General features: G+C 46.5%; 2 protein-coding genes across 3 annotated transcripts; one reads left to right on the top strand and one right to left on the bottom strand.

Annotated features, from left to right (window-relative positions):
• Positions 1 to 4,158: 4,158 nt before the first annotated feature.
• Positions 4,159 to 16,651, top strand: PPP1R14D (protein phosphatase 1 regulatory inhibitor subunit 14D). Of its 2 annotated transcripts, XM_038580083.1 has the most exons (4): positions 4,161 to 4,538; positions 15,837 to 15,917; positions 16,100 to 16,132; positions 16,343 to 16,651. In XM_038580083.1, the coding sequence occupies exons 1-4, from the start codon at positions 4,284 to 4,286 to the stop codon at positions 16,406 to 16,408; spliced, it is 435 nt and encodes a 144-aa protein (XP_038436011.1). In that variant the 5' UTR covers positions 4,161 to 4,283; the 3' UTR covers positions 16,409 to 16,651. The 2 variants fall into 2 exon arrangements, with proteins under 2 accessions (XP_038436010.1, XP_038436011.1); XM_038580082.1 differs by lacking the exon at positions 16,343 to 16,651 and having other exon boundaries at positions 4,159 to 4,538; positions 15,837 to 16,164.
• Positions 16,652 to 17,500: 849 nt separating this feature from the next.
• On the bottom strand, positions 17,501 to 24,885 carry ZFYVE19 (zinc finger FYVE-type containing 19). Its single transcript, XM_038580079.1, has 11 exons — positions 24,713 to 24,885; positions 23,343 to 23,464; positions 23,122 to 23,175; positions 22,607 to 22,725; positions 22,362 to 22,507; positions 21,978 to 22,086; positions 19,159 to 19,368; positions 18,645 to 18,724; positions 18,241 to 18,339; positions 18,022 to 18,149; positions 17,501 to 17,937 (listed from the first exon to the last, which is right to left on the bottom strand). The coding sequence occupies exons 1-11, from the start codon at positions 24,764 to 24,766 to the stop codon at positions 17,859 to 17,861; spliced, it is 1,200 nt and encodes a 399-aa protein (XP_038436007.1). The 5' UTR covers positions 24,767 to 24,885; the 3' UTR covers positions 17,501 to 17,858.
• Positions 24,886 to 24,955: the final 70 nt, after the last annotated feature.

The following is a 24,955-nucleotide window of genomic DNA, read 5'->3' as shown; positions in this document are numbered from 1 at the left end:
TAATAGCCATAGCTCATTTGTGTGCCATTGAGCTTCATGGGAGCCATTCTGCATGTTCTTGCAAAATCTCCCCAACCTCCAGTTTACAGATGAGGAAACAGGCTCACAAAAGCTCCATGCGCGAACTTGTCCGTGTTCCTATGTGGGCATCTATGAAGTTTGCAGATGTTGTGTCTCCAGTCCATCACCAAGTTCTGCTAAATAGTACCCCCTAAGTAGCTCTCCACTGTCCCCTTCTCACTACCTACACTAGTACCTCCCCCAGTCAAGCCCCATAGCAGTGGCCTCCTAACTGATATCCTTCAGACTTTTTGCACCCTCTGATTCTCTCTTTAACAGGCAGAGTGATCTTTTGCAAATTTAAAGCCAAACATGTCAGCCTATCCCATCACTGTTACTTAAGATTTTGCTGTGACTCCCAATGCTCTTAGGATAGGGACAAAAATTCCTTAATGGAATTTTATTTTTTTAATTTTATCATTTTTTAAAAGATTTTATTTATTCATGAGACACACACAGAGAGAGGTGGGGGCAGAGACACAGGCAGAGGGAGAAGCAGGCTCCATGCAGGGAGCCCGACGTGGGACTCCATCTGGGTCTCCAGGATCACACCCCGGGCTGAAAGCAGTGCTAAACCGCTGAGTCACCTGGGCTGCCTGATCATTTTTTTCTTCTTTTTATACAATACCTATTGGTAGACCAAGAAACTAGTGTTCTATAAAATATACTTTGGGGCAAATTTCTTTTTTTTTTTTCTTAAGAATTTATTTATTTATTTATGAGAGACACAGAGAGAGAGAGAGAAAGAGAGAGAGAGAGAGATTGGCAGAGACATAGGCAAAGGGAGAAGACATGGGACTCAATCCTGGGTCTCCAGGATCACACCCTGGGCTGAAGGTGGCGCTAAACCACTGAGCCATCCAGGCTGTCCTAATTTTATCCTTAATATGGATCACAGGACCCTGTGTAGATACCTCTGTCCCTTCTGCCTCAGAACTTGTGTTTCCCTCCCTCCTCTCTCTGTTCTAGTCCCATTGACCTTTTAGTCCTTGTATTCAGTGTCTCCCTCCTGCCACAGGGCCTTTGTATTTGCTCTGACTTCCGCCAGATTCACTTCTGCTGGTCTCTGTGCCTAGTTAACTTCTATTCATCCTTCAGAATTCAAATCAGACTCTTACCACTTGCTAGGTCACATCCTCAGTAGACATTCTTATAGTACCTTTGGCCTTTTTTTTTTTTTTTTTTTCAGATCACTGAATGCAATTGTAGCTTTACATTTATCTGATTGGTTGATTAACATTTGTTTATTTTTACACTAGACTATAAGTTCCATGAAGGGAGGAACAGAGTTTCTTTTCGATCACCAATCCCCAGGATGGAACATAATGCTTGGCCTACTAGAGGCACTCATAAAATCTTTGTTATTAAGTGAAAGAGGTAATGAATGAACAAAACCCATTGAGTCTTCTGATCTGGTTCCTTTTCCTGAAAGGACTCCCAAACTCTTCACAAGACAGGAAACAGAAGATGGAGGGAACTATCATAATAATGCCTGCCCATCACAGAGTAAAACAGGTAATCAAAATAACAGCTGAGTCTACAGGCTGCATTCTAGAGGCCACCCCACCACCGCTCATTTCTACCCTCTTCCAAAGAAGCCCAGGAAGGAAACCACTGCAGAAAAATCTGTCAGCAAGCCTTTGGCAGACAGAGCTTCACCAGGAAGGCAGAGAATGAGAAGACAAAGAAAGGAAGGGAATGGATGTCTACTGAGAAGGGACTCTGTATTTGGACATATATGATATTATATATATCAACTCATTTAATTCCACCCCCCTCAAAACGCTTTGTTGCAGATGAGAAAATGGACTCAAAGAGGTTGTGAAATGTGAAGGTTATATAAAGCCAATGCAGGGCAAAAAGCTGAGTTTGAACTCAGATCTGTCAGCCTTCCTCCAAAGTCTGAGCTTTTCAGGCTACTTTCGTGTTGTGCAGCCCTCAAACACCTCCTCCAACTTAGAGCCCCAAAGCTTTTCATCATTAAAGACTCATCATATTGGAGGTACCTGAGTGGCTCAGTCAGTTAAGCATCTGACTCGGTTTCGGCTCAAGTCATGATCTCATAGCGTGCATACTCTCTCAAATAAATCTTAAAAAGCAAAAGACTCATCTGTTAGTTATTATCTAAAGCTCTCTTTCAGGAGTCAGTGTAGGATGGTTTTGGTCAATACATTGGAAACAAACTCAACATTTTATTATTTTTTTAAAAGATTTTACTTATTTATTTGACAGAGTGAGCAAGCGAGCATAAGCAGGGGGAATGGTAGAAGCAGAGGGAACGGGAGAAGCAGGCTCCCCGCTGAGCAGGGAGCCTGATATGGGGCTCGATCTCAGGGTCTTGGGATCATGATCTGAGCTGAAAGCAGATGCTTAACTGACTAAGCCACCAGGTCCCCAGAAACTCAACATTTTAAATTTTTTTATTTTTTATTTTTTATTTATGATAATCAGAGAGAGAGAGAGAGAGGCAGAGAGAGGCAGAGACACAGGCAGAGGGAGAAGCAGGCTCTATGCACCGGGAGCCTGACGTGGGATTCGATCCCGGGTCTCCAGGATCACGCCCTGGGCTAAAGGCAGGCGCCAAACCGCTGCGCCACCCAGGGATCCTGAAACTCAACATTTTAAAGGAAACTAATTACTGCAAGACTTAAAAAGAAATATATTAACAAAAATTGGAATGTAGAAAGTAAAAGGGGATGATGAAGTTAATTTCCCATTCTTATTGAGGAGACAAGAGATACTGTTTAGAATGGAGGGGTGACAAATATATGATACTACACAAAGGGATAAATGTTGATCACAGGGGAATTAAAACAGAAGCTGTTGGTGTTGCTTCTGGGGAGTAGAGCTGGGGAGAGGAGAAAAACTTTCATTTTTTGTTCATTTGTCCTTCTGAGCTGTTCATCTTATTAAAAATGACAGTGTTTTTCTGTAACTTTTCTAAAAAGTTTAGAAATTTTTGTTACAGGGTACCTGGGTGGTGCAGTCGAGTACCCTACTCTTGATTTCGGCTTGGGTGGTGATCTCAGGGTCCTGGGATTGAGTCCCGCATCAGGCTCCTCACTCAGTGGAGAATCTGCTTGGGGTTCTCTCTCCCTCTCCCTCTCCTGCTCATTCTCTCTCACTCTCTCAAAATTAATAATTTTTTTTAAGATTTTATTTTATCCATGAGAGACACACACATAGATAGAGGCAGAGACACAGGCAGAGGGAGAAGCAGGCTCCATGCAGGGAGCCTGATGCAAGACTTGATCCCGGGACTCCAGGATGAAGGCAGGCGCTCACCTGCTGAGCCACCCAGGAATCCCCCAAATTAATAAATCTTTAAAAAAAGACAGTTTTTGTTATAAAAGACTAAACAAACATAAATTTCCTTTACGATGCAAGTACTATATGTTTAGAACTAGTAGTCTTGTCACCTGGGTAAAAATTAGGTCTGCAGGTTTCCTCAGTATCAGGAAGAAGAGTCAGGGGAGAGTCACGTGATGATCAACATGGCTTCCCAAGCAGTTGCTTCTAGGGAATGGGCCTGGGAGACAAGCTTGATTGATCTACCTTTGCAAGCACAGGACCAGGCTGACAGAGGAGCACCTCTTCCCTCACTTATTCATAAGGCAGCTCACGTTCAGACACACCCAGACACAAGAGGGTCCGATGAGGGCCAAGGATAGCCATTCGTCCAACTATTCCTGGTGACACTCAGGCCCCATCAGTGCCACCCTCAGAGCAGGAACTCCTACCTGCTCAGGACCCTGCTCCGGCAGGATCTATGGACTCCAGCTCCTCTTGACCCAGGTGGATCTAGTCCTAGACTAGATCTGCCATCAGGCTCTCAGGCGAGTGTGACTCCGGTCTTGTTCACAACTGGCCAGAGCACCAATCAGAGCCTTGCACCCCTCAGAACCCAAGGGTCCCTACTTCCTCCCAAGGCATGGGAGGCTCTTGACCTTTGCTTATCAGAAGTGTATATCACTTTGGGCTCTAGTAGCTGCAAAAAAAGAGGGCTAGGGCACAGCTCAGGAGTGCCTCTCACTGGCAGCAAAGAGCCAAGAAACTGACATTCCCAGCGCCAGATAGTCCTATTGATCTTTGACCCTCTGCTCCTCCTCCTTCCTTTCTTCCCTGCTGGCCTCTCCCTCTGTTCTCTGTCTCCTCACTTCCTTGGCACCCTTGCTCTGACCGGTGGTGTTTCCCAGATCCTTGCTCACGCCAACCCTTCTTCCATGCTGTCTTCAAGCCCTACTTCCTGCACATCTCCCAACCCTGATGGGGAGAACCCAATTAAGAAGGTCCAGTGGACTTCTGGGAGGAGGAGGACGTCATCCACAGACTCAGAGTCAAAGTCCCATCTCGACCCCTCCAAAGTGCCCAGGTCCCGGAGACCCAGCCGCCTGACGGTGAAATATGACCGGGGCCAGCTCCAACGCTGGCTGGAGATGGAGCAATGGGTGGACGCCCAGGTTCAGGAGCTCTTCCAGGTGAGTGACAGTGAGGCAGCAAGGGAGAAGGCAGGGTGCCTGGGACAGAGCCTGCTGGGAGACCTCAGGAGGAGCTGGAGGGCCAATGTGAGATGCTCCCATGGAGAGAAAGCTTCTCCTAACAGGTGAAGATAGATTTGCAGTCCCAAAATCTGCCTCCCTCTGGTCTGGGCTCTGCCTCTAATGCCCTTAAAAATCTGGGCCAGGTCTTTTTAACATTCCCGAGACTTAGTTTCCTAATCTATAAAATGAACCTATCAATGCCTGTCATATCTCTTTTGTGGGATTTTTTTTTTGAAGTTCAAATGAGATAGAAGAGCTATTTTTATTTATTTTATGTCTTACTCTCATCCTCAACACACATACATGTCGAGAGCTACATTGTCAAATACTATCGTTATCAGCCATGTGTAGCTATTTACCTTCCAATTAATAAAACAATTAGTTCAGTCCCTTGGTGACTCTGGCCACGTTTCAAATGCCGATAGTCCCATGTGGCAAGTGGCTGCCATATTGTCAGCATGTGTAGAGAGTATTTCCTTCCCTTCAGAATGGACAGCTCTGGACTAGAATGAGTCCTTGGCCCTGGCTCTGACGGACTCCTCTCACCTCCCCCTGAGAAAAGGACGGGTCTCTGCCCTTTGTCACGAGAAGTGGCACTTTTTTCCTCAGATGACTAAAGATCGGGATCCTAGAATAGTAACAACTGCTGTTTCTACAATGGGAATAACATTCTGGGGGGAGCCTGGGTGGCTCAGTCAGGTAAGTGTCTGCCTTGGGCTCAGGTCATGATCTCAGCCTCCTGGGATTGAGTCCTGCATTGAGCTTCCTGCTCAGCAGGGAACATGCTTCTCCCTCTCCTCCCTGCTCATCGTGTTCTAACTAGGTATCTCTGTGACTCTCTCTCTCTCTCTCTCTCTCAAATAAATAAAATCTTTAAAAAAAGAGAGAGAGAGGGCAGCCCCGGTGGCGCGGTTTGGCGCCGCCTGCAGCCTGGGGCGTGATCCTGGAGACCCGGGATCGAGTCCCACATCGGGCTCCCTGCGTGGAGCCTGCTTCTCCCTCTGCCTGTGTCTCTGCCCCTCTCTCTCTCTCTGTGTGTGTCTATGAATAAATAAATAAAGTCTTTAAAAGAGAGAGAGAGAGAGAGAGAATAACATTCTGAACACTTAGTTCTGTGTTAGGCACAGTGCCTAGCGCTTGACATGCATTACGCATTCGGCTGTCCCCCCACTCCCTTAGATAGGTATGTTTTACCGTGGAGGAAATGGAAGCTTGAGATGTTGAGTAACGAGCCCAAGGTCACACAACCGGGAGACCGGGAGCTGGGGCTCTGCCTGCGGAACCTGGGCATTTAGGTAAACAGCTTAGTGGGTCTCCACCCCTGAGGTACTTCAGAAAAAGCCTGATGACCTGACTGCACCCCAACTGACTAAATCTATTAAGGTGGGGCCCAGACACTTGTCTTTCTTTATAATCTCCACAGTTAATTCTAGCATGTGGCTGGCTGAGAACCACTGTGCCAAGCCAGAGACCAGGAGTCCTCCTTGTCTACATACCGTGGGTCCTTCTTTCGCCTCCTTCCTGACTCCATTCCTATCTTTTCTTTTCGGGGACAGTGGGGGGGGCTTGTCACATTTCCAGGTAAGGGCTGTGTCGGTGGCCCTGCTGTTGGGGGTGGAGAAGAATGATGCATGTGGCCCGGACTGTCTTGTGAAGCTCACTGGGTCATGTGTTAGTTTGGTCCAGGTGTCGACCCTGTCCTCTGCAGTGTCCTGGGCTCACTTGTGCAGGGTAGGTAGGGAGATGCTCTTGAGCTGGGCGCAGGAGAGGCATGCTTTCTTGGCTTGCTTCTGCTCTGCCTCCACTGCCAGCACCCTCCCTCTCCGGATCAGTTTCAGTTTCAGACTGTTGGGCACTTGCATACAAAATCTCATATTTCAGACACCTCAGAGCAAACTTTCTAGGCATCAGAGAAAGACACTAAGCAAAGCACCAGGTTTTGCAAGATCAACACGGGGGGGCGGAGAGCAATATAATAAAGAGCTCATAACATTGGAAAACAGGATATGTGGGAGGACCACTCCCAGGCAATGACGGAAATAAAATACCTGGCCTGTGGTTGCCATGGCAATTGTCCAAAGGTGCCAGGCAGCAGTTCCTCTCCCAATCCCTGCTCTTTTCAGCAGGAAGCAGCCAAGTGGTGGGGGAAGCCCCAGGTGGCTGGTCATCTTGGGAGAGATTGAGGCAACAGTGTCTCCAGGCTTAGCCTGACCCAGTTTTACCTTCATAGAGCCTGTCTCCACCCAGCAGGCTCTCCCCAACACACCCACCTTGGATAGCAGTGCCGGCAATGGTTGCAGGGATGCATTGATACTTGTTCAGTTCGATTTGATGGAATCCAACCTTACTTTGTTGGAGGGCCCCACCTCTTCTCACTGGATATGCAACCTTCTCTGAGGTCTTCAGAGGAACCAAGTCTGGGTTCAACAAAACAAACAGACTTGGGGCCTTAGAATTCCTATTGTCCAAAGGTGGAGTGTGGATTTGGCTCTGAGCAAGGATATAAACACTAATGAGTTTTTGCCAAGGGCACCAATCACTGTACAGGATATTGTCGACCACTCTGGAGTTTTGAAAACATTCCTTTCCTATAGCTTCTATGATAGCATCTGTTCCTGGTAGCAGCTGGCATTTTGATGTAGCCCTTCTGATGTGATGACATCTTAAGAAACAATCTATTAGACTTCCAATTTTATTTTTAAAAATATTTTATTATTTATTCATGAGAGACACAGAGAGAGAGAGAGAGAGAGGCAGAGACACAGGCAGAGGGAGAAGCAGGCTCCATGCAAGGAGCCTGATGTGGGACTTGATCCCGGGTCTCCAGGATCAGGCCCTGGACTGAAGGTGGCGCTAAACCGCTGAGCCACCCAGACTGCCCCAGGCATCCAACTTTAAAAAAGTATGGTTAACGAACATATGAAACAGACACTTGTTAGCTCCTCCCTGAGCCTTGCTCCACTGCTGGTTCTCAAGGCAGAGAGTTCAGGAGGAAGGGGAATGAGTATAGAGTGAAGGTTAGAAAGCAGTCAAATCAGGCAGCATCTGGCAGGAAACTGCTATATGAAATATTGAGTCACAATTTTACACTTGTTCATTTCAGCAGGAGTCATTTGATATATCCACTCATTTTCTGAGAATTCAAAAAAATACTTGAGGGAAAGAATATCTGGTTTATAAAAAAAATAAAATCTGGCTTATGATATCAGCTCATAGTCTCAATTTCAGACTATAGCTGCAATCTCTCAGTAATATGCATACCTTATATTCAAAATACATGTGGATAATATCATAAGTGATGTGAAAAGGTTTTTTGGGGGGCCAGACTAGTACTTTCTATTTTTGTTTTTTTTTTTAGAGGTTTTATTTATTTATTCATGAGAGACACAGAGAAGAAGGCAGAGACACAGGCAGAGGGAGAAGCAGGCTCCCTGCAAGGAGACCAACACGGGACTTGATCCCAAGACCCCAGGATCACGACCTGAGCCAAAGGCAGACACTCAACCACTGAGCTACCCAGGCGCCCTCAAACTAGTACTTTTTTAGAGGTAGAATTCTAGTAATTAGAATGCAGCTTTACTATTCAGCCCCCCGCTCCACCTTCTGAGATTCCAATTGCACATATGTTAGACCACTTGATATCATATCACAGGTCATCAAAGCTCTGTTCTCTTCTTCCTCTCCCTTGCCTGCCCCCTGTGAAGGTTTTTTTCTCTCTGTGTTTCATTTTGACTAGTTTCTGTCACTGTATCTTTAAGTTCAACTGATCTATTTTTGGCAACATCCAAATATGCTGTTAACTTATCTAGTAAATTTTTCATTAAAAATATTGTATCTTTTGAGGCGCCTGGTTGACTCAGTCAGTAGAGCATGTGATTCTTGATCTCTGGGTTGTGAGTTCGAGCCCCACGTTGGGTATAGAGATTACTTAAAAATAAAATCTTTTAAAAATATATATTGCATTTTTAAAAAAGATTTTATTTAATTATTTGAGAAAGAGACAGAGAGAGAGAGCCAGAGAGAATATAAGCAGAAGAGAGGCAGAGGGAGAATCAGACTCCCTGCCAGGCAGGAAGCCCCATGTGGGAATCGATCACAGGACTCTGAGGTCATGCTCTGAGCAAAAGGCAGATGCTTAACCGACTGAGCCACCCTGGTGCCCCATATTGCATTTTTCGTCTCTAGATGCTCCATTTGTTTTTTTCCCATATATTTCATTTTTCTCATTACTGTGTTCATGTTTTCCTCATCTGTTGATTCCACCATCTCTGTCATTTCTGGGTCTGCTTCTATTAACTGATTTTTCTTCTCTTTATAGGTTACATTTCCTGATTCTGGTATGACTAGTGATTTTTGTTTGGATACTGGACATTTTATGAATTTTATCTTACTGGGTAACTGGATTTTTTTTCTTCCTTAAAGCATTGGGCCTGGGATCCTTGGGCTTTAGTGCCTGCCTTTGGCCCAGGGCGCGATCCTGGAGACCCGGGATTGAATCCCACGTCGGGCTCCCAGTGCATGGAGCCTGCTTCTCCCTCTGCCTATGTCTTTGCCTCTCTCTCTCTCTCTCTCTCTCTGTGACTATCATAAATAAATAAAAATTAAAAAAAAAAAGCATTGGGCCTTGTTCTAATAGGCAGTTTAGTTACTTGTGGCTCAGTTTGATCCTTCTGAAGCTTGTTTTTAAGTTATGCTGAGTCTAGAGTAGCCTTTCATCTAGAGAATAATTTAACCCCCAGTAAAGTATGGCCCTTCTGAGGTCTCTATTGAATTCCTGCATGATAAACGATGACTGTCCACTCTGGGCGAGGGGAACTTGATATTCTTCCCAGTCCTGTGTGAGGTCTGTTCATCTCTGGGCCCTTGGGGCCTCACAGTACCTGGCCTTGTGAAGCTTTACCCGATGAATGTGCATCTTGTGTTCGGCAAAGACCCAACAGAACCCTTATGCAGATTTCTGGAGGTCTCTTTCTTCATGACTGCCTCCTTTCCACAACTGTGCCTAACAACTTCCAACCACCTCAACCCTGAACTCTGATGTCTGTCATATCAATATAGCGAGACCATTGTGCTCTGCTTGGGAACTCTCTCTGCTCTGTGGTCTGGAAATTGTCTCTAGGAGGAAATTCAGGGCAATTACAGAGTTTACCTCTTCTGTTTCCTTTCTCTCCCAGGTAGTCCTGAGCCACCTGTTGTCTAATGACTGTTAATATATTTTTGTTTAGTTTTCTAGTCCCTTATGGTAGGAGAATAAATACAGACCCTGTTACTCCATCATTTCCAGAAATATAAATATCTGGTTAACTCTTACTTAGCCTTCAGGTCTCAGATTAGATGTCATTTCCTCCAGGAAGCCTTCCTGCACCCCAGGTTTGGTTAGGTTCCCTTTCCATGTGTTCTCAAAATATCTTATCAGAGTGCTTATCATTCTGTGTCATAACGGCCATTTCATTTGTCTGTATCCTTCAGGAGACAATAAGCTTTGCAAGGGCAAAATTATGTCTGTCTGTCTTGCTGTTATGGCCCTAGCACTTATCACAACACTTGGTGTATAGCATGCACTCCATTAAAAGAATGAAAACTGAACCAGATGAGCTAGAAACTAAGGAGGCAAAAAGGAAAGTCTAGAGCTTAGGGTGAAAGACCTAACTTAGAACTCTAGCATTATTTATTTTAAAAAGGTATGGAAGAACCAAAACTGTTAACAGTGATTACCTGTTGGCAGTTGGAGGAATGAGAGGACAGGTGAGGCTTCTTTTTTCTTTCTTTTTTCGTTTTTAAGATTATTTATTTATTTATTTATTTATTTATTTATTTATTTATTTATTTATTTATGAGAGAGAGAAAGAGCATGAGCAGGGGGAAGGAGCAGAGGGAGAGGGAGAAGCGGACTCCCCGCTGAGTAGGGAGCCCGATTCGACTCAGGGCTCCATCCCAGGACCCTGAGATCATGACCTGAGCCACAGGCAGATGTTTAAGTGACTGAGTCACTTAGGCACTCCTTTCTTTCCTTTTTTTTTAAAAACAAAACAAAACAAAACACCAACATTATTGAGATATAACTGACAGAAAATAAAATTTGAAGTGTATATTGGGATGCACTTTGCCAGGTGTAACTGCTACCCCAATTATGATATGGAACATTTCCGTTGTCTGAAAAGTTCCTCCAAATAACCGTTAGACAAATTATACTTGTTACTTATTGTATCTGTTTCTACTATGTTTCTTCCTCTTGCCTCTAACATGTGGACTCTTGGAGGACAGGATCTTTGTTTTGTTCACTGAAATTCCCAAGTTCATGGTACCACATTAATAGCAGTAACTGAACACATGTTTGTTGAGTAAATAGTTTTTAAAGGATTAGATAACCAAAAGGAAAAAGTGAAATTATCAAACCTCTAGAGAATGTAAAGGTGAATATCAAATATTTATTCAAATGAGTATGAGAAGAACTTACCAAGCATTTAAAGGAAGAAGGAGAAGGAAAAGAAGAATAGCAGCAGCAGCAGCAGCAAAATCCAACCTGGAAAAGACTATTAGTTACATTAAACTATATAAACACAGATATTTCCCCAACTCCTTCCTCACACATGAATGGTATTTCCAGGGGCACATGGGTGGCTCAGTTGGTTAAGTGACAGACCCTTGATTTCGGCTCAGGTCAAATGATCTTATGGTTGTGAGATTGGGCCCTGTGTCCAGGCTCTGTGGTCAGCAGGTAGTCTGCTTGAGATTCTCTCTCCCTCTCCCTGCCCCACTTGTGCTCTAAACAAAGAAACAAACAAATAAATATTTAGGGTGCCTGGGTATCTCAGTCTGTTAAGTGTCTGCTACAGCTCAGATTCATGATCCTTGAGTCTTGGGATCAAGCTCTGCATCAAGCTTCCTGCTCAGTGGCGAGTCTGCTTCTCCCACTGCTCCCCTTCTGCTCATGCTATCTCTGTCTCTCTCTTTCTCAAATACATTTCAAAAATATTTAAAAAAATAAAAATTAAAAAAGAAGTTTAAAAAAATCTTCATTTAAAAAGATTTATTTATTTATTTATTTATTTATTTATTTATTTATTTATTCATGAGAGACACACAGAGAGAGGTAGAGACAAAGACAGAGGGAGAAGCAGGTTTCCATAGGGAACCCGATGCAGAACTTGATCCTGGATCCCACAATCATGGGATGCAGGATCCCATGATTGAGCCAAAGGCAGATGCTCGACCACTGAGCCACCCAGGCGTCCCAAGACAGCAGCTCTTGAAGCATATTCTGGTGACTCTGGTGTTCCCAAGACCCTTTCAGAGGGCCTACAGTTATTTTCATAATAATAATACTGAGATGTCAATTGTCTTTTTCACTATGTTGACATTTGCACTGATAATACAAAAACAGTGGTGGCCCTTAGTGAGAAAGTGGCAATGGGGGCACCTGGTTGGCTCAGTTGGAGGAGTATGCGAGGTCTTGGGGTTGTGAGTTTAAGCCCCACGCTGGATGTAGAGATTAGTTAAATAATAAACTTAAAGGAAAGAAAGAAAGTGGCACCATCCTGTACTAGTGTTACAGGAACTTTTATTCCCTTAGTGCCTGTGGTCTTGGTCAGAGCACTTTGAAAAATGAAGAGGCCCCAAAGATACAGAAGCAATGAAACGCCGGGACACCTGCACCCCAATGTTTATAGCAGCAATGTCCACAATAGCCAAACTGTGGAAGGAGCCTCGGTGTCCATCGAAAGATGAGTGGATAAAGAAGATGTGGTTTATGTATACAAGGGAATATCACTCAGCCATTAGAAATGACAAATACCCACCATTTGCTTCAACGTGGATGGAACTGGAGGGTATTATGCTGAGTGAAGTAAGTCAATCGGAGAAGGACAAACATTATATGTTCTCATTCATTTGGGGAATATAAATAATAGTGAAAGGGAATAAAAGGGAAAGGAGAAGAAATATGTGGGAAATATCAGAAAGGGAGACAGAACATAAAGACTCCTAACTCTGGGAAACGAACTAGGGGTGGTGGAAGGGGAGTAGGGCGGGGGGTGGGCGTGAATGAGTGACGGGCACTGAGGGGGGCACTTGACGGGATGAGCACTGGGTGTTATTCTGTATGTTGGCAAATTGAACACCAATAAAAAATAAATTTATTATAAAAAGATTAAATTAAATTAAAAATAGGGGGAAAAAAAGAAAAATGAAGAGGTAAGCCAGACAAAGCGTGATGGGCAGGAAGGCAAAGTTTATTGAGCAATAGTACAAAGCTTCCAAAGAGAGTGGGGACCCGAGAGGATTGCCATTTTGGCATTCAAATCTAGGGGGTTTTATAAGCTCTTCTGCAGAACTATAATGAGCATCCTGAGTGTGGGCCCCTTGTGGATTGTCCCCGAAGGTGTGCTAATCAGGGCTTTGATCGTGTACCTGTATACCTATCAGGTTATTGTTCACGTGTTAATGGTCTTCTGGGCTGACATTTGGAGACCGTCTCAACTTGTGATAGTGACAAGTTGAGGTTTATGGTTAATTGTTTCATTTCAGGCAGTTTTGCAAAAGTCACTTCTGCAGAGGGTGCTAGATGGGATGCTGTTGTGGTCTCATCTAAGCTGTAAATCAGAATTCTAGTGCAGTTTTGTCTTAGCTATCCCAGCTAAGACAGCTGTTTTCTTGTTGGGGATCCTGGCCCTGACTACCTAATTGTCCAATTAACTCCTAACACAAGTCATTACCACCATGCCACTTTCACTTAAGAAAGTCCTTGATGAAGCAGTAAATAAACCACTAAGTTAATTAAAACTTGGTGAATTGAATTGACACCTTTGTTTTTATTTTTTTTTATTTTTATTTATTATTTATGATAGTCACACACAGAGAGAGAGGCAGAGACAGAGGCAGAGGGAGAAGCAGGCTCCATGCACCGGGAGCCCGACGTGGGACTCGATCCCGGGTCTCCAGGATCACGCCCTGGGCCAAAGGCAGGCGCCAAACCGCTGCGCCACCCAGGGATCCCTGAATTGACACCTTTGAATTCACCTTTTTAATAGACTTAATTTTTAGAGCAGTTTAGGTTCACAGGAAGACTGAGCAGAAAGTAGAGTTCTTCCCATGTTCCCTTCCCCCCACACACATGTGCACAGCCTCCCCCGCTATCAACATCCCCCACTAGAGCAGTACCCTTTTACAATCAGTGAACCTACACTGATCCATCATTAGCTCCCAAAGTTCATAGTTTGCTTTTGGTTCACTCTTGGTGTTGGACAAATGGTTTGGACAAATGTGTAATGACATGTATCTACCATGATAGTATTGTACAGAGTATTTTCTCTGCCCTAAACATCTTCTGTGCTCCACCTATTCATCCCACTTTCCCTGTTAATCCCACTGATCTTTTTACTGTCTTCATGGTTTTGCAGACAGAATGTGGTATAGTTGGAATCATACAGAATGTATGGCCAATTTCAGATTGGCTTCTTTCACTTATTCTAGGTGTTTACATACAGTTCATTTAGATCTTTTCATGGCTTAACAGCTCATTTCTTTTAGTGCTGAGTAATACTCTATTGTCTGGATGTGCCACAGTTGATTTATCCATTTACCTATTGAAGGACAGATTGATTGCTTCCAAGTTTTGGTAATTACGAATAAAGCTGCTATAAACATTTTTATGCAGGTTTTTGTGTGGTTATGTTTCAAATTCACTTGGGTAAATATTAAGGATCTTGATCACTGGATCATATAGTATAAGTGTGTTTAGTTCTGTAAGAAACAGCCAAAATGCTTCCAAAGTGGCTATACTATTTGACATTCTCACCAGCAATGAATGAAGGTTCCTGCTGTTCCACATCCTCACCAGCATTCGGATTTGGATTTTTTGCCAATCTAATAGGTATGTGGTGTATCTCATTGTTGTCTTAATTTGCAATTTCCTAATCACATATGACGTTTAACATCTCTTATGCTATTTGCCATCTGCATATCTTCTTTGGTGAGAGATCTGCTCAGATCTTTGGCCCATTTTTTTTATTGGGTTGTTTCTTTTTTATTGTTGAATTTCAAGACTTGTCTATTTTGGACAATAGTCCTTTATCAGATACATCCTTTGCAAATATTTTCTCCCAGTCTGTGGGAGTCTTCTCATTTTCCTGAGCTCCTTTCATTTTTAATTATAAATTCTATTGTTTCAATTATTTCACTGACTATAATAACTTTTGAAGATAGCCTTATTGAGATGATTCACAATGCCATACAATTTCACCCACTTACAATGCACACTTCCTAAAGTTTTAAGTATCTTTGGGATTATACAACCATAACTTAATTTTCAGACATTTTATCACTGCAGAAAAAATCCTGTACCAATTAGCAGTCACACCTCATTCCTTACCACTACCACTCCCAGCCCTAGGCAACCACGAATGTACTTTGTGTCTCCATGGATTTACCTATTCTGGACATTTCATACAAATTGAATCATGTAATATGTGGCCTTTTGTAACTGGCTTCTTTCACTAACAATGTTTTCAAGGTACATCCATGTTGTAGCATGAGTCAATGCTTTGTTCCTTTTATTGCTGAGTAATATTGTATGGCTACATTATATTTTATTTATCCATTTATCAGTTGATGGAGATATGTGTTGTTTTCACCTTTTGGCTGTTGTGAATAATGCTATGGGCATTCATGTGCAAAGGTTTGTGTTTCCATTTCTCTTGAGAGTAGACCTAGGAGTGGGATTGCTGGGGCAGATGAGAACTTTTTTTTTTTTAAGATTTTATTTATTTATTCATGAGAGACACACAGAGAGGAGCAGAGACATAGGCAGAGGGAAAAGCAGGCTCCATGTGGGGAGCCTGATGTGGGACTCAATCCCAGGACCCTGGGATCACAACCTGGGCCAAAGGCAGATGCTCAATCACTGAGCCACCCAGGTCCCAGATGAGAACTCTATATTTAACATTTTAAAGAACTGCCAGACTGTTTTCCAAAACAGCTGTACTATTTTATATCTTTACCTACAATATGCATAACTTTTGAAATTAAACACTCTTTTTAAAGAACTCTAGCCTTGTTTCAGATAGGAGATAGTAGGTCCTAAGTGTTAAATGGAAGAATGAACAGGTGGTTTGAGGAGGATGAGGAGATGGACTGAACATGAGAAGCAGGGTAGGAAATGGGGGAGCCCCTGACAGTGACTTTTACTCCAGCACCAGCTGGCAAGGCCTCTCTGAGCCCCATGTGATTCCCAAACAGGATCAACCAACTCCTGAGCCTGAGATCGACCTGGAGGCTCTCATGGAACTATCCACAGAGGAACAGAAGACTCACTTGGAGGTAGAATGTAGGGCTGGGCTTAGAGTGGGAGGAACCCAGGAACCCAAGTTTTGCCTCCCTGAGTGGCATGGGGAGAACCAATTCAGAAGGGAGGACTCCTGGGAGGTTGCATAGAGGCTGCATAGAGGCTTGTGGGAGACTGCTTTGGCTCAGGAACCCACTCTTTGCTCTCTTCCACCCAGGCTGTTCTCCAAAACTGTCCCCGCCCTACAGAGGTAAGGGATGCCCTGCTGCTCTGGGGGTAAGAAGGGCCTAGGGGGGAGGCAGCTAATGGAAAGGAATATTTGAGAGGAAGGCTTGGCTCTAGGTTCTTCCCCTCTTCTCCAGCTCCAGAAACATGGGGTCGGGGGGAGATTAGGGAGGGCAGTGTGGTGGGTGGGTGTGACCCCATGCCTTGATCTCACTCACCCCTGTTTCTCTCTCAGCCTTTTATATCTGAGCTGCTCAGTGAACTCAAGAAACTCCGGAGACTCAGTCGGCCTCAGAAATAAGCCTTGTGAGACTACTGTCAGCAGCCTCAGCACTGCCAGGCCTGCCCTGAACCTCTGAATCCTGGGCTGAGAGGCAATGGCCCTTTGGGACACTGACAAGGAACATGGAAGATGAGGAGGGACATTTGGACACCCCTAGTATATGTGCAGTTACAGCTGGGCTTTCTGGAAGCCATTCATGGCTGTTGCCCAGTACTTTCCTTGGCAGCTAAGTAGATAAAGCCTTTGGGAGTGCCAGATGAATGGAGTGTGGAGCATATCTGTCCTGAGGGATGGGCAGTGGGGGGATGGGGGTGGGGGTGGGCAGGTAAAGTGATATACCAGAGGGTCAGCATCCTGAGCCACCAGGCTCTGTCCATACCTCCTCTGTCCTTCTATACAAACTGGCCTCAGGAATTCAAAGGTCACAGTTCTGCTTTAGAGCTCATAATCTAGCAAGGGCCAGAGGCCAAACGGAGGGCACCAGACTAGGACACACAGCATCCTCCATCACCAACGACAGGAGCCCAGGTTGTAAATACTAGTTCTGAATGCCAGAGGAGAGGTAACAGGGAAAACCTAGCTGTCTCCCTAAATGAGTCAGGAGGCATCAGGCTGAGGACTATCCAGAGCTGGCTCCAGTCAAGCAGCAGAAAGAGAAAAAGCAGAAGCTAAGCAGAGAGGCTAGGAGTCAGCTCTGGAGGTGTTGCTGGAAAGATACCGGGTCTGAATGGCAGGAAGGTTGAGACAGGAGCCCGGAGAGGTGGCATCCTTTGGGAGTTAGGCAGGAAGCAGAGTATGCATTCACTATTTGTGCATGCATTGTCTGAGTACCAGGGAGGCTGAGAAATCCAATATGGCGGAGCCTGGGGGCTATACTGGGGTGCCTGGAGCAGGATGCACAGTTCAGATCAACTAAGCAAATATCCATGCTTACTTCATGTGAGGCCTCCAAGGTGGATGGGACTGTTTCTGCCTGGAGAAGCCTGCAGGGTGGCCCCATCTTTTTGCTCACACCACAGGACTGAACTTTGCGTCGAAGTCCTGGTCTTGCTACCTCTCTAGGGGCTCAGGCTTAGAGTCCACAGGGTTCTAGAGATAAGAGATGCTGGGTTCAAGGAGTTAACATTTTTTATTAGATCCACTAAGTCCCAGGGAAGAGCCCTAGGCCCTTGACCAAGTTTCAAGGCTCATCACCCTTAGATTCAGTCTCATCTTTCCCCACCATGCCTCATTCTCAGTCCAGACTTGGCTGTTGGAGGGCTCCTGACTTCTGCTTTCCCTCTGGCTCCCCCAGTTATCATCTCGAATAGAGAATCCTTCCTCCTTCTGGGGACACTGAGGCTCAGGAAAGGGCACATCCACGAGCAGTCTAGCCTGATGCACTCCTCCATTGGGTGCCCTGAGGCTGGGCTCAGGGGCAGGCGCACTGGCCTGCACGACTGCCTGTGGGCTTGCCTGCCTGGCTTCCTCAGTGCTCTCGGCCTGCACGCGGGGGGCAATAGGCAGACGTCTGATGCTCCTTAAGTTCAAAGGCATCATGGCCTTCCCTACGGAGCAGAGACAGATAGGTCAGGGATCATAGGTGGCCCTTGACTTCTCCCAGTGGAAAAGAACATTCCACCTGCCCTCACCGGAAGCAGCGGGCACAGTAGAGGTCCCCGTCACAGTCAGCGCAGCGCATGGTGGCATCCTCATTGCAGATGCAGCACCAGGGGAGCTCTTCTTCCTCAGCCTCAGGCCTGGTGGCCACGGCCTTCACCTGCCAGGACCAGAGAGGAATGGGGAAAGTAAGGTGTGGGAGATCACTGCAGGACCAGATGGCTGTGGTGGTGGCCAGGGGCTTTTCTCACCTCAGGCTCTGCCCTGCAGGACTGGGCCCGAGCTCGGACAGCAGGCTCCGCAGGGATGTTAAAGCCACTTGCCTCATCCAGGGCAGCTTCTTCAGTGAGCTGTGGACAGGGTGAAGAGGTGCAGCTCCCTGTTCCAGGCCTAGACACTGACCCTCTTCCCCACGAATAATTCCATGCTCTGTGGCCTTAACTTCTCAACTCATCTCCCTTTATCTGTTGCCTGTGGCTACTGATACCCCATCTCAAGGGGCCAGTGGGCAGGACAGTGGGGCCCCAGCCAGAATATGAGCTGCAGAGTGGCTTCAGCATGAGAGAGGAGGCAAGGTGAATGGAGCCTGGTAGGTGGCGGGGCAATGAGACAGGGACAGGACAGGAGGTGGTCAGGTGGGTAAGGCAGGGCCTACCTGCTGCAGAACTCTCTGGATGGCCGTCTCCTCATCCTCATCCTCATCACTGTCTGGGAGGTGATAGTCCTGGAGGGTCACTTGGAGGAACAGGTACAGGGGGGGAAGGAGTAATGTGTAGAGAGTTCACCTCAGTAGCTGTACTGCCCCCAGGAGCTGGTTTGCTTTCTAGTGGCACTTGTTCCAGAGCTAGGCAGCCTCTGTCCCAACTGATCAGATCCTGCCCCTCCCTGCCCTACCCTACCCTTCAGGGCTAGAGGACAGGAGCGGAAGATTGCTTCTGAATGGACTGAGGGTCCCCAGGCCCTACAACTGCTATGTATTCCTTTTCCATTTCTTTGCCCCGGTACCTTCCTTGTGGCTCTGGGCAAAGCTTGAGAGACCTCTGAGCACAGGAATTCCCAGCACCTGGCTCAGCATGGCAGGGAGTAGTCATTTTGTAGAGGTTGGCCTGGGGGTGTGAGTGGGGAAGCCTGCCCGATGGACACAGTGAGCTGCTACTTCCAGCCTCTACCTTTGTCAGGGTCTTGTCCCCGCAGTACGGCCAAGCGCTTGGCGAGTGCCAGGATCTTCTCCTGCCTTGTGTTCTCTTCCCGCAGCTCAATGGCTGCTTGGGCCAGCAGCCTGCTCTTCTCCTCTTCCAGGGACTGAGTGGCCTGCCCCTTGGAAGTAGCACTTTGGCCCCCGGGGCCGCCTCGGTTGAGGTCATTCTGGATAGAGGCAGCTGGAAGGAGAGAAATAGTCAGGGAGGCAGAGACAGTCCAAGATCTCTCATCAGAAGCCAGTGAGCCCATTTCTGAACTTCCTTTAAAAATCACAGGTTAGGGGGGGATCCCTGGGTGGCTCAGTGGTTTAGCGCCTGCCTTTGGCCCAGGGCACGATCCTGGGGTCCCGGGATCGAGTCCCACGTCAGGCTCCTGGCATGCAGCCTGCTTCTCCCTCCTCCTGTGTCTCTGCTCTCTCTCTCTCTCTCTCTATCATAAATAATAAATAAATAAATATTTAAAAAATAAAAATAATAAAAATCACAGGTTAGGAATGCCTGAGTGGCTCAGTGGCTGAGCCTCTGGCTCTGGCTCAGGGTGTGATCCCAGGCCAGGATCCAGGACTGGGTCCCACATCCCACACTGGGCTCCTTGTAGGGAGCCTTCTTCTCCCTCTGCCTATGTCTCTGCTTCTCTCTCTCTCTCTGTCTCTCATGAATAAATAAATAAAATCTTAAAATAAAATAAAATAAAAATCATAGATTATCAGTTTTTTATTCAGCACTAGCTCCTGTGGTTTATATTACAAATAAAATGAATCTTTCCTCCATTTTTCCAAATACAAAATACTAGTAATCTTAGGCATGTTTTTTTTTTTTTCAACTACATCCATCTCTACCCCTGATATTTTTACATGTTGCCCTTAGAGTGGGTATCCCATGGTATGAGCATCACTGCCCAAGATGAGGACACAGGGAAGCTAAGCCTCAGTCAGCCTCTCTGCCTCACAGGCTGGACTGCATATTTACAGAGAGCAGCACAGAGAGGACACAAAGAAGATGAAGGCTAGGCAGGAAGAGCTCTACCAGAGTGGCTGTGGCTTTGACATGGTTCCTTTTAGCGAAGCATTTCAGAACAAGAGGTTCAAAATCAGATAGCTTTGGGTTTGAGTCCCAGCTCTATCACTTAATACCCACGACCTCGGTCAAATTCCTTAAGCTCACTGAGCCTCAGTTTTCTCACTTATAAAATATAGATAATAGTATATACAAGATTATGGAGGGCATTCAATGTGATTATGTCTCTAAAGCAGGGTTTCTCATACTTGATTCATTGATATTATGGACAGGATAATTCTTTGTTGTAGGGACTGTCCAATGCACTATATGTTTAGCAGCATTCCTAGCCTCTGCTCTCTGGATGCCAGTGGTACCCTCTAAGCTGTGACACCAGAGAGTCTCCAGATATTGTTATATGGCCCCAGAGGGAAAATCATCCTTGGTTGAGAACCACTGCTCTGAAGCATTTGAACAGAACTGTCCAACACAATTTTTTTATAACAACAGAAATGTGGGCAGCCTGGGTGGCTCTGTGGTTTAGCGCCGCCTTCAGCCCAGGGCATGATCCTAGAGAGACCCGGGATCGAGTCCCACATTGGGCTCCCTGCATGGAGCCTGCTTCTCTGCCTGTGTCTCTGCCTCTGTGTGTGTGTGTGTGTGTGTCTCTCATGAATAAATAAATAAAATCTTAAAAAGAAATAACAGATATGTTCCATATCATGGTCTGTATTTGTGCTGTCCAAGACTGTAGTTTAATAGCCCTTGAAATGTGGCTGTACCACTGAGAAACTGAATTTTATTTATTTTTAAAGATTTTATTATTTGAAAGAGAGAGAGCACAAGCGCATGAGTTAAGTGATGGACAGAGGGAGAAGTAGACTCCCTGCTGAGCAGGGAGCCCGATGTGGGGCTCAATCCCAGGATCCTGGGACCTGAGCCGAAGGCAGATGCTTAACTGACTGAGCCACCCAGGTGCCCTGAGGAACCAAAGTTTCAATTTCATTTAATTATTATTAGTTTTAAGTAGATCCCACCCCCAGTGTGGAGCCCAACACAGACTTGAACTCACAACCCTAAGACCAAGACCTGAGCTTTGAGATTAAGAATCAGATGCTTAACCGACTGAACCACCCTGGTGCCCCAAATTTCACTGAATTTTAAATAAATTTAAATTTTTTTTTAAATTTATTTATGATAGTCACAGAGAGAGAGAGAGGCAGAGACATAGGCAGAGGGAGAAGCAGGCTCCATGCACCAGGAGCCCGACGTGGGATTCGATCCCAGGTCTCCAGGATCGCGCCCTGGGCCAAAGGGAGACGCTAAACCGCTGCACTACCCAGGGTTCCCGAATTTTAAATAAATTTAAATAACCTGTTCCTCATCCTTATCATCATCATCGCAGAGAACATTCACTGAACACTTACTATGAGCCAGGCAGGGCCTTAAGTGCTTATTAGATGATCTCATTTACTTCTTGTGATTTCCCTGTGAGATGGGTTTTACCACATATGCCTCCATTTTATAGATGATGATAGTGATGCTTAGGGCAAGTAACTTCCCCAGGGTCACAGAGCTAGTTTAAGTGGTAGTATAAGAAATCACTGTCTGATTCTGAAGCCCACACACTTATCTGTGAGGCTTACACTGGCTCCTGTTAGAGCAAACCATGGTTTACAATGTTGATTGTTCTCTGATTTACATTTGTGTCCCAGAGAGTGGGCAGCAGGGTTGTTCCCACTTGGGGAAAGAGTGGGGGGCAGGTCTCTGGGGGATTCAGGTGCAGAAGTTACCTGGGCCTCCTCGTTCTGAGCTCTCATCAATAGCCACCTCCGCTGCCAGCTGTGTCAGCAGATCCTGTGCCTGCTGGGCTTGGGTCCTGGTGTCTGGTGGCTGATGTGCCTGCTCAGAGGAGGGAACTTCAGTGGGGAGCAGGTTAGGGGGAGGGCAAAACTGTGAGGTGCAGAACAGTCTAGGTTAGGGGTGGATGCTGAAGAGTTTCCAAAGCTCAGGGAAAGGGGACTAATCTTACACTCCTTCCTCCCCTACCCCTTCCTACTGCTTGTCCCTGGTTCCTTGGCTTGAGGCTCAAGAGGTGAGGGTGGGAGGTTTTGCCAATGTATCTGGGCTTCTGCTAGGCCCTTAGCCTAGGACCCCTGTCCCCCACAAGCACCTACCAGCTGGGAGGTCTGTGAAGGCAGAACTCTGCCCTGTAGTGCAGCAAGCCGTGCCTCCACCTCCTGGGTGGAAGGGATGGAACCCTGGGGGTCATCCCTCAGTGCAGCTAGCCTGGCTTCTATCTCCGCCTGTGAGGCCACTGACTCTGAAATTGGTATAGAGAAGCCTTGTAAGACCCAGAGGAATCCTAGTCCCAGGAGGCCTAGATGGTACCTTTTAGGTCACCCTGTCTGCCCCCACTCACTGGGCTTGTTCTGTTGGCGGAGCCGTGCTAGGCGCTCAGCGATGACTTGGTCTTGCTGGATCAGTCCCTGGCTCTGAGGAGTTTTGGGCTTCCGCTTGGCTTCCAAGGCTGCCACGCGCCTGGCAGGGTATGAGATAAGGTTCTTGAAGAATGCAGAAGGAAGGGGTGAAGGCACCTACTCACCGTTTCCCATTCAAATAATTTCTAGGCATCCAGGGAGGCCTCCAATGGACAATATTCTGTAGTCCTCATTCATGTCACCCTGCAACCCAATCCAGCTGACTAACCGGAGGGTCTGGCTGAGAAGACAAGGTCTACCAAAGACCTTGCCCAGCCTTCTGGGGAGAGGGCTGATGAGCTACTTTTTGAGCCCAAGAGGGCAGTCAGGAGGCTGAGAGATAATATTCTCCTGACCTTGTGCTCATTTGTTCTAGAGGCTGGGAAGAGAGTCCTACTCTTTGGCTCCTTTGTCTTTTCCCCATCCCTATTTGCCTCTCTGTTCGTTCAACACTTACTTCTTATAGTTCTGAGGTGGTGACCACTTGGAGGCATTGGCAGGAGAAGATCCTCTATAGAGAAGAAAACTGGTATCAGAAGTCCTGCCATCTGCCAGTCAGTACCTCCCACTCCAAACACTTCCTGAGCTGATCTCTAGCCACAGAGCACAAAGCTGTGTGGGCTGGCCAGCTGCCTGGTACCATGCTTGGCTAAACTCTCGCCCATGTCAACTTCTCACCTGGTCAGGACCTCATGGCACTGCTTGCAGACTTTCTGCTGAGTATTTCCAGTCCGGGGCACCGCTGCACTGAAGCTAAGGCAGCCAGAACAGAAGGCCCGGCCACAATTCTTACAGCCGTACTATAAGAAACATGAAGTAGGGGATCCATCTCTCACCCGCCCCTGTAGGCTCCTCCCTGGGACTCTCCAAGCACACAGAGAGGGAAGACACTGAAGTTGTGACCAGCTGCTGGGAGGAGGAGGAGTGGGGCCCCTAAGGCCTGAGGAAAGACAGGGGTGGAGGGTAAAGCGATTCCTCAGTCTCCAGTCTTTTATTCAAATCAAGTAAAGCTTTATGCAAAATTCCCATGTTTTCTATCCTGTCTTCAATTCCCCGACACTGGGGTGTAGAAAACAAATAGGTAAAACTTCATGCTGCAGGCCACTGACTCTTCAACATAGGAGAATCAGAGAGTGCAGAGCTCTACCTTTTCTGCCTTAGCAAAGATGGAGGATGGCTTGTCTTCAGTATAACAATAGCCTCCATTTATTAAACACTTATTGTGTGCCAGGCACTAAGTTCAGTATGTAACATTCATCATCTGACAAAATGCTCACAATTTATGCACAGTAGTTACTCAATCCTGATGACCACCATTATTATTCCTATCTTAGGTTCAGAGAGGTTACATGACTTGCTCAAACCAAGGTCATTCCATGGATAAGACAGCTGAGTTCAAATCTGAACCCTGACCACCCTGATTCCAAAACCCAGGTTTCAGGTGCTACACGATCTGCCCCCCTAACTGTGCTATTCATTCATTCACTATGGTACCTAGCTCCTGGTCACAACTGAGCAGAGGAAGCTCACTAGGAGAATTTAGGGGCCTGTGCAGAAGACAAAAAGAGACGTTGCCATGTGCCCTGGGAGCAGGACGAAGTGCAGTAATCTAACTCAAAAAACCTGGTAAGGGCAGGCTGTGTGATGAAGATTTCAGGACAGAGAGTAAGGGGCACGGTGTGATGGAGAGTAATCGCAGGGTAGTAACTAAGACTGGGCTGCAGAGGAGCAGTGTGGAGAGAAGGAAAGAGCTGTATCTCATACACTTGGTGGACAGAAAAGCCTACCTTTCTAGGAAGGGCAGAAGGGTGCTCTCCAGTTTATAGGGTACTTTCACCTCCAGCACATCGCTGGACCCTCGTGCCAACCCCGAAAGCGAGGGAGCGCTAGCCCCATTTTATAGAAATGGAAACTGAGGTTCAGTGACTTCATCAAAACCACACTGCTGTAAAGGGGCCATAAAACCAAGTCTACGGACTGCAAGTCCTGTGCTTTTCCTCCACGCCCCGTCCTCCCTGGCCCTTCGAGCCCGCGGGGAGAAGACTCGCCTCCTTCTTGAAGAGGGTAAACTTGACAGCACAGCCGTAGCACCTACTCTCCATTCTCGTGGCCGGCGCGGCGACGCAGGGTCCACAAAACCGAGACCACTCCAATCCGGTCCGGGGACCCTTGGACTTTCACTAAGTCCCGCCCCACGCCCCACGCCCCCAGCGCATGCTTGCCGCGGCCTTGGCAGGAAAACCGCGATCTGCACGCTAGCCCGGGAGCGGGAACGGCGGGCGCGGAGGCTG

Source organism: Canis lupus, chromosome 30, assembly GCF_011100685.1.
Source record: "Canis lupus familiaris isolate Mischka breed German Shepherd chromosome 30, alternate assembly UU_Cfam_GSD_1.0, whole genome shotgun sequence".
Lineage (NCBI taxonomy): Eukaryota > Metazoa > Chordata > Mammalia > Carnivora > Canidae > Canis > Canis lupus.
Note: the sequence above shows the minus strand (reverse complement) of the source record. Positions and strands in the feature narration are given on the sequence as shown.

What these genes read in the sequence shown, in the direction of transcription:
- PPP1R14D (XM_038580082.1), top strand. Translation starts at nt 4,284, where the DNA reads ATGCTGTCTTCAAGCCCTACTTCCTGCACATCTCCCAACCCTGATGGG. An exon ending in AGGTTCAGGAGCTCTTCCAG is followed by an intron (nt 4,539 to 15,836) that starts GTGAGTGACAGT and finishes ATTCCCAAACAG; the next exon opens with GATCAACCAACTCCTGAGCC.
- ZFYVE19 (XM_038580079.1), bottom strand. Translation starts at nt 24,766, where the DNA reads ATGGAGAGTAGGTGCTACGGCTGTGCTGTCAAGTTTACCCTCTTCAAG. An exon ending in CCGCCAACAGAACAAGCCCA is followed by an intron (nt 22,508 to 22,606) that starts GTGAGTGGGGGC and finishes TACCAATTTCAG; the next exon opens with AGTCAGTGGCCTCACAGGCG. An exon ending in GGGACAAGACCCTGACAAAG is followed by an intron (nt 18,725 to 19,158) that starts GTAGAGGCTGGA and finishes TGTTCCTCCAAG; the next exon opens with TGACCCTCCAGGACTATCAC.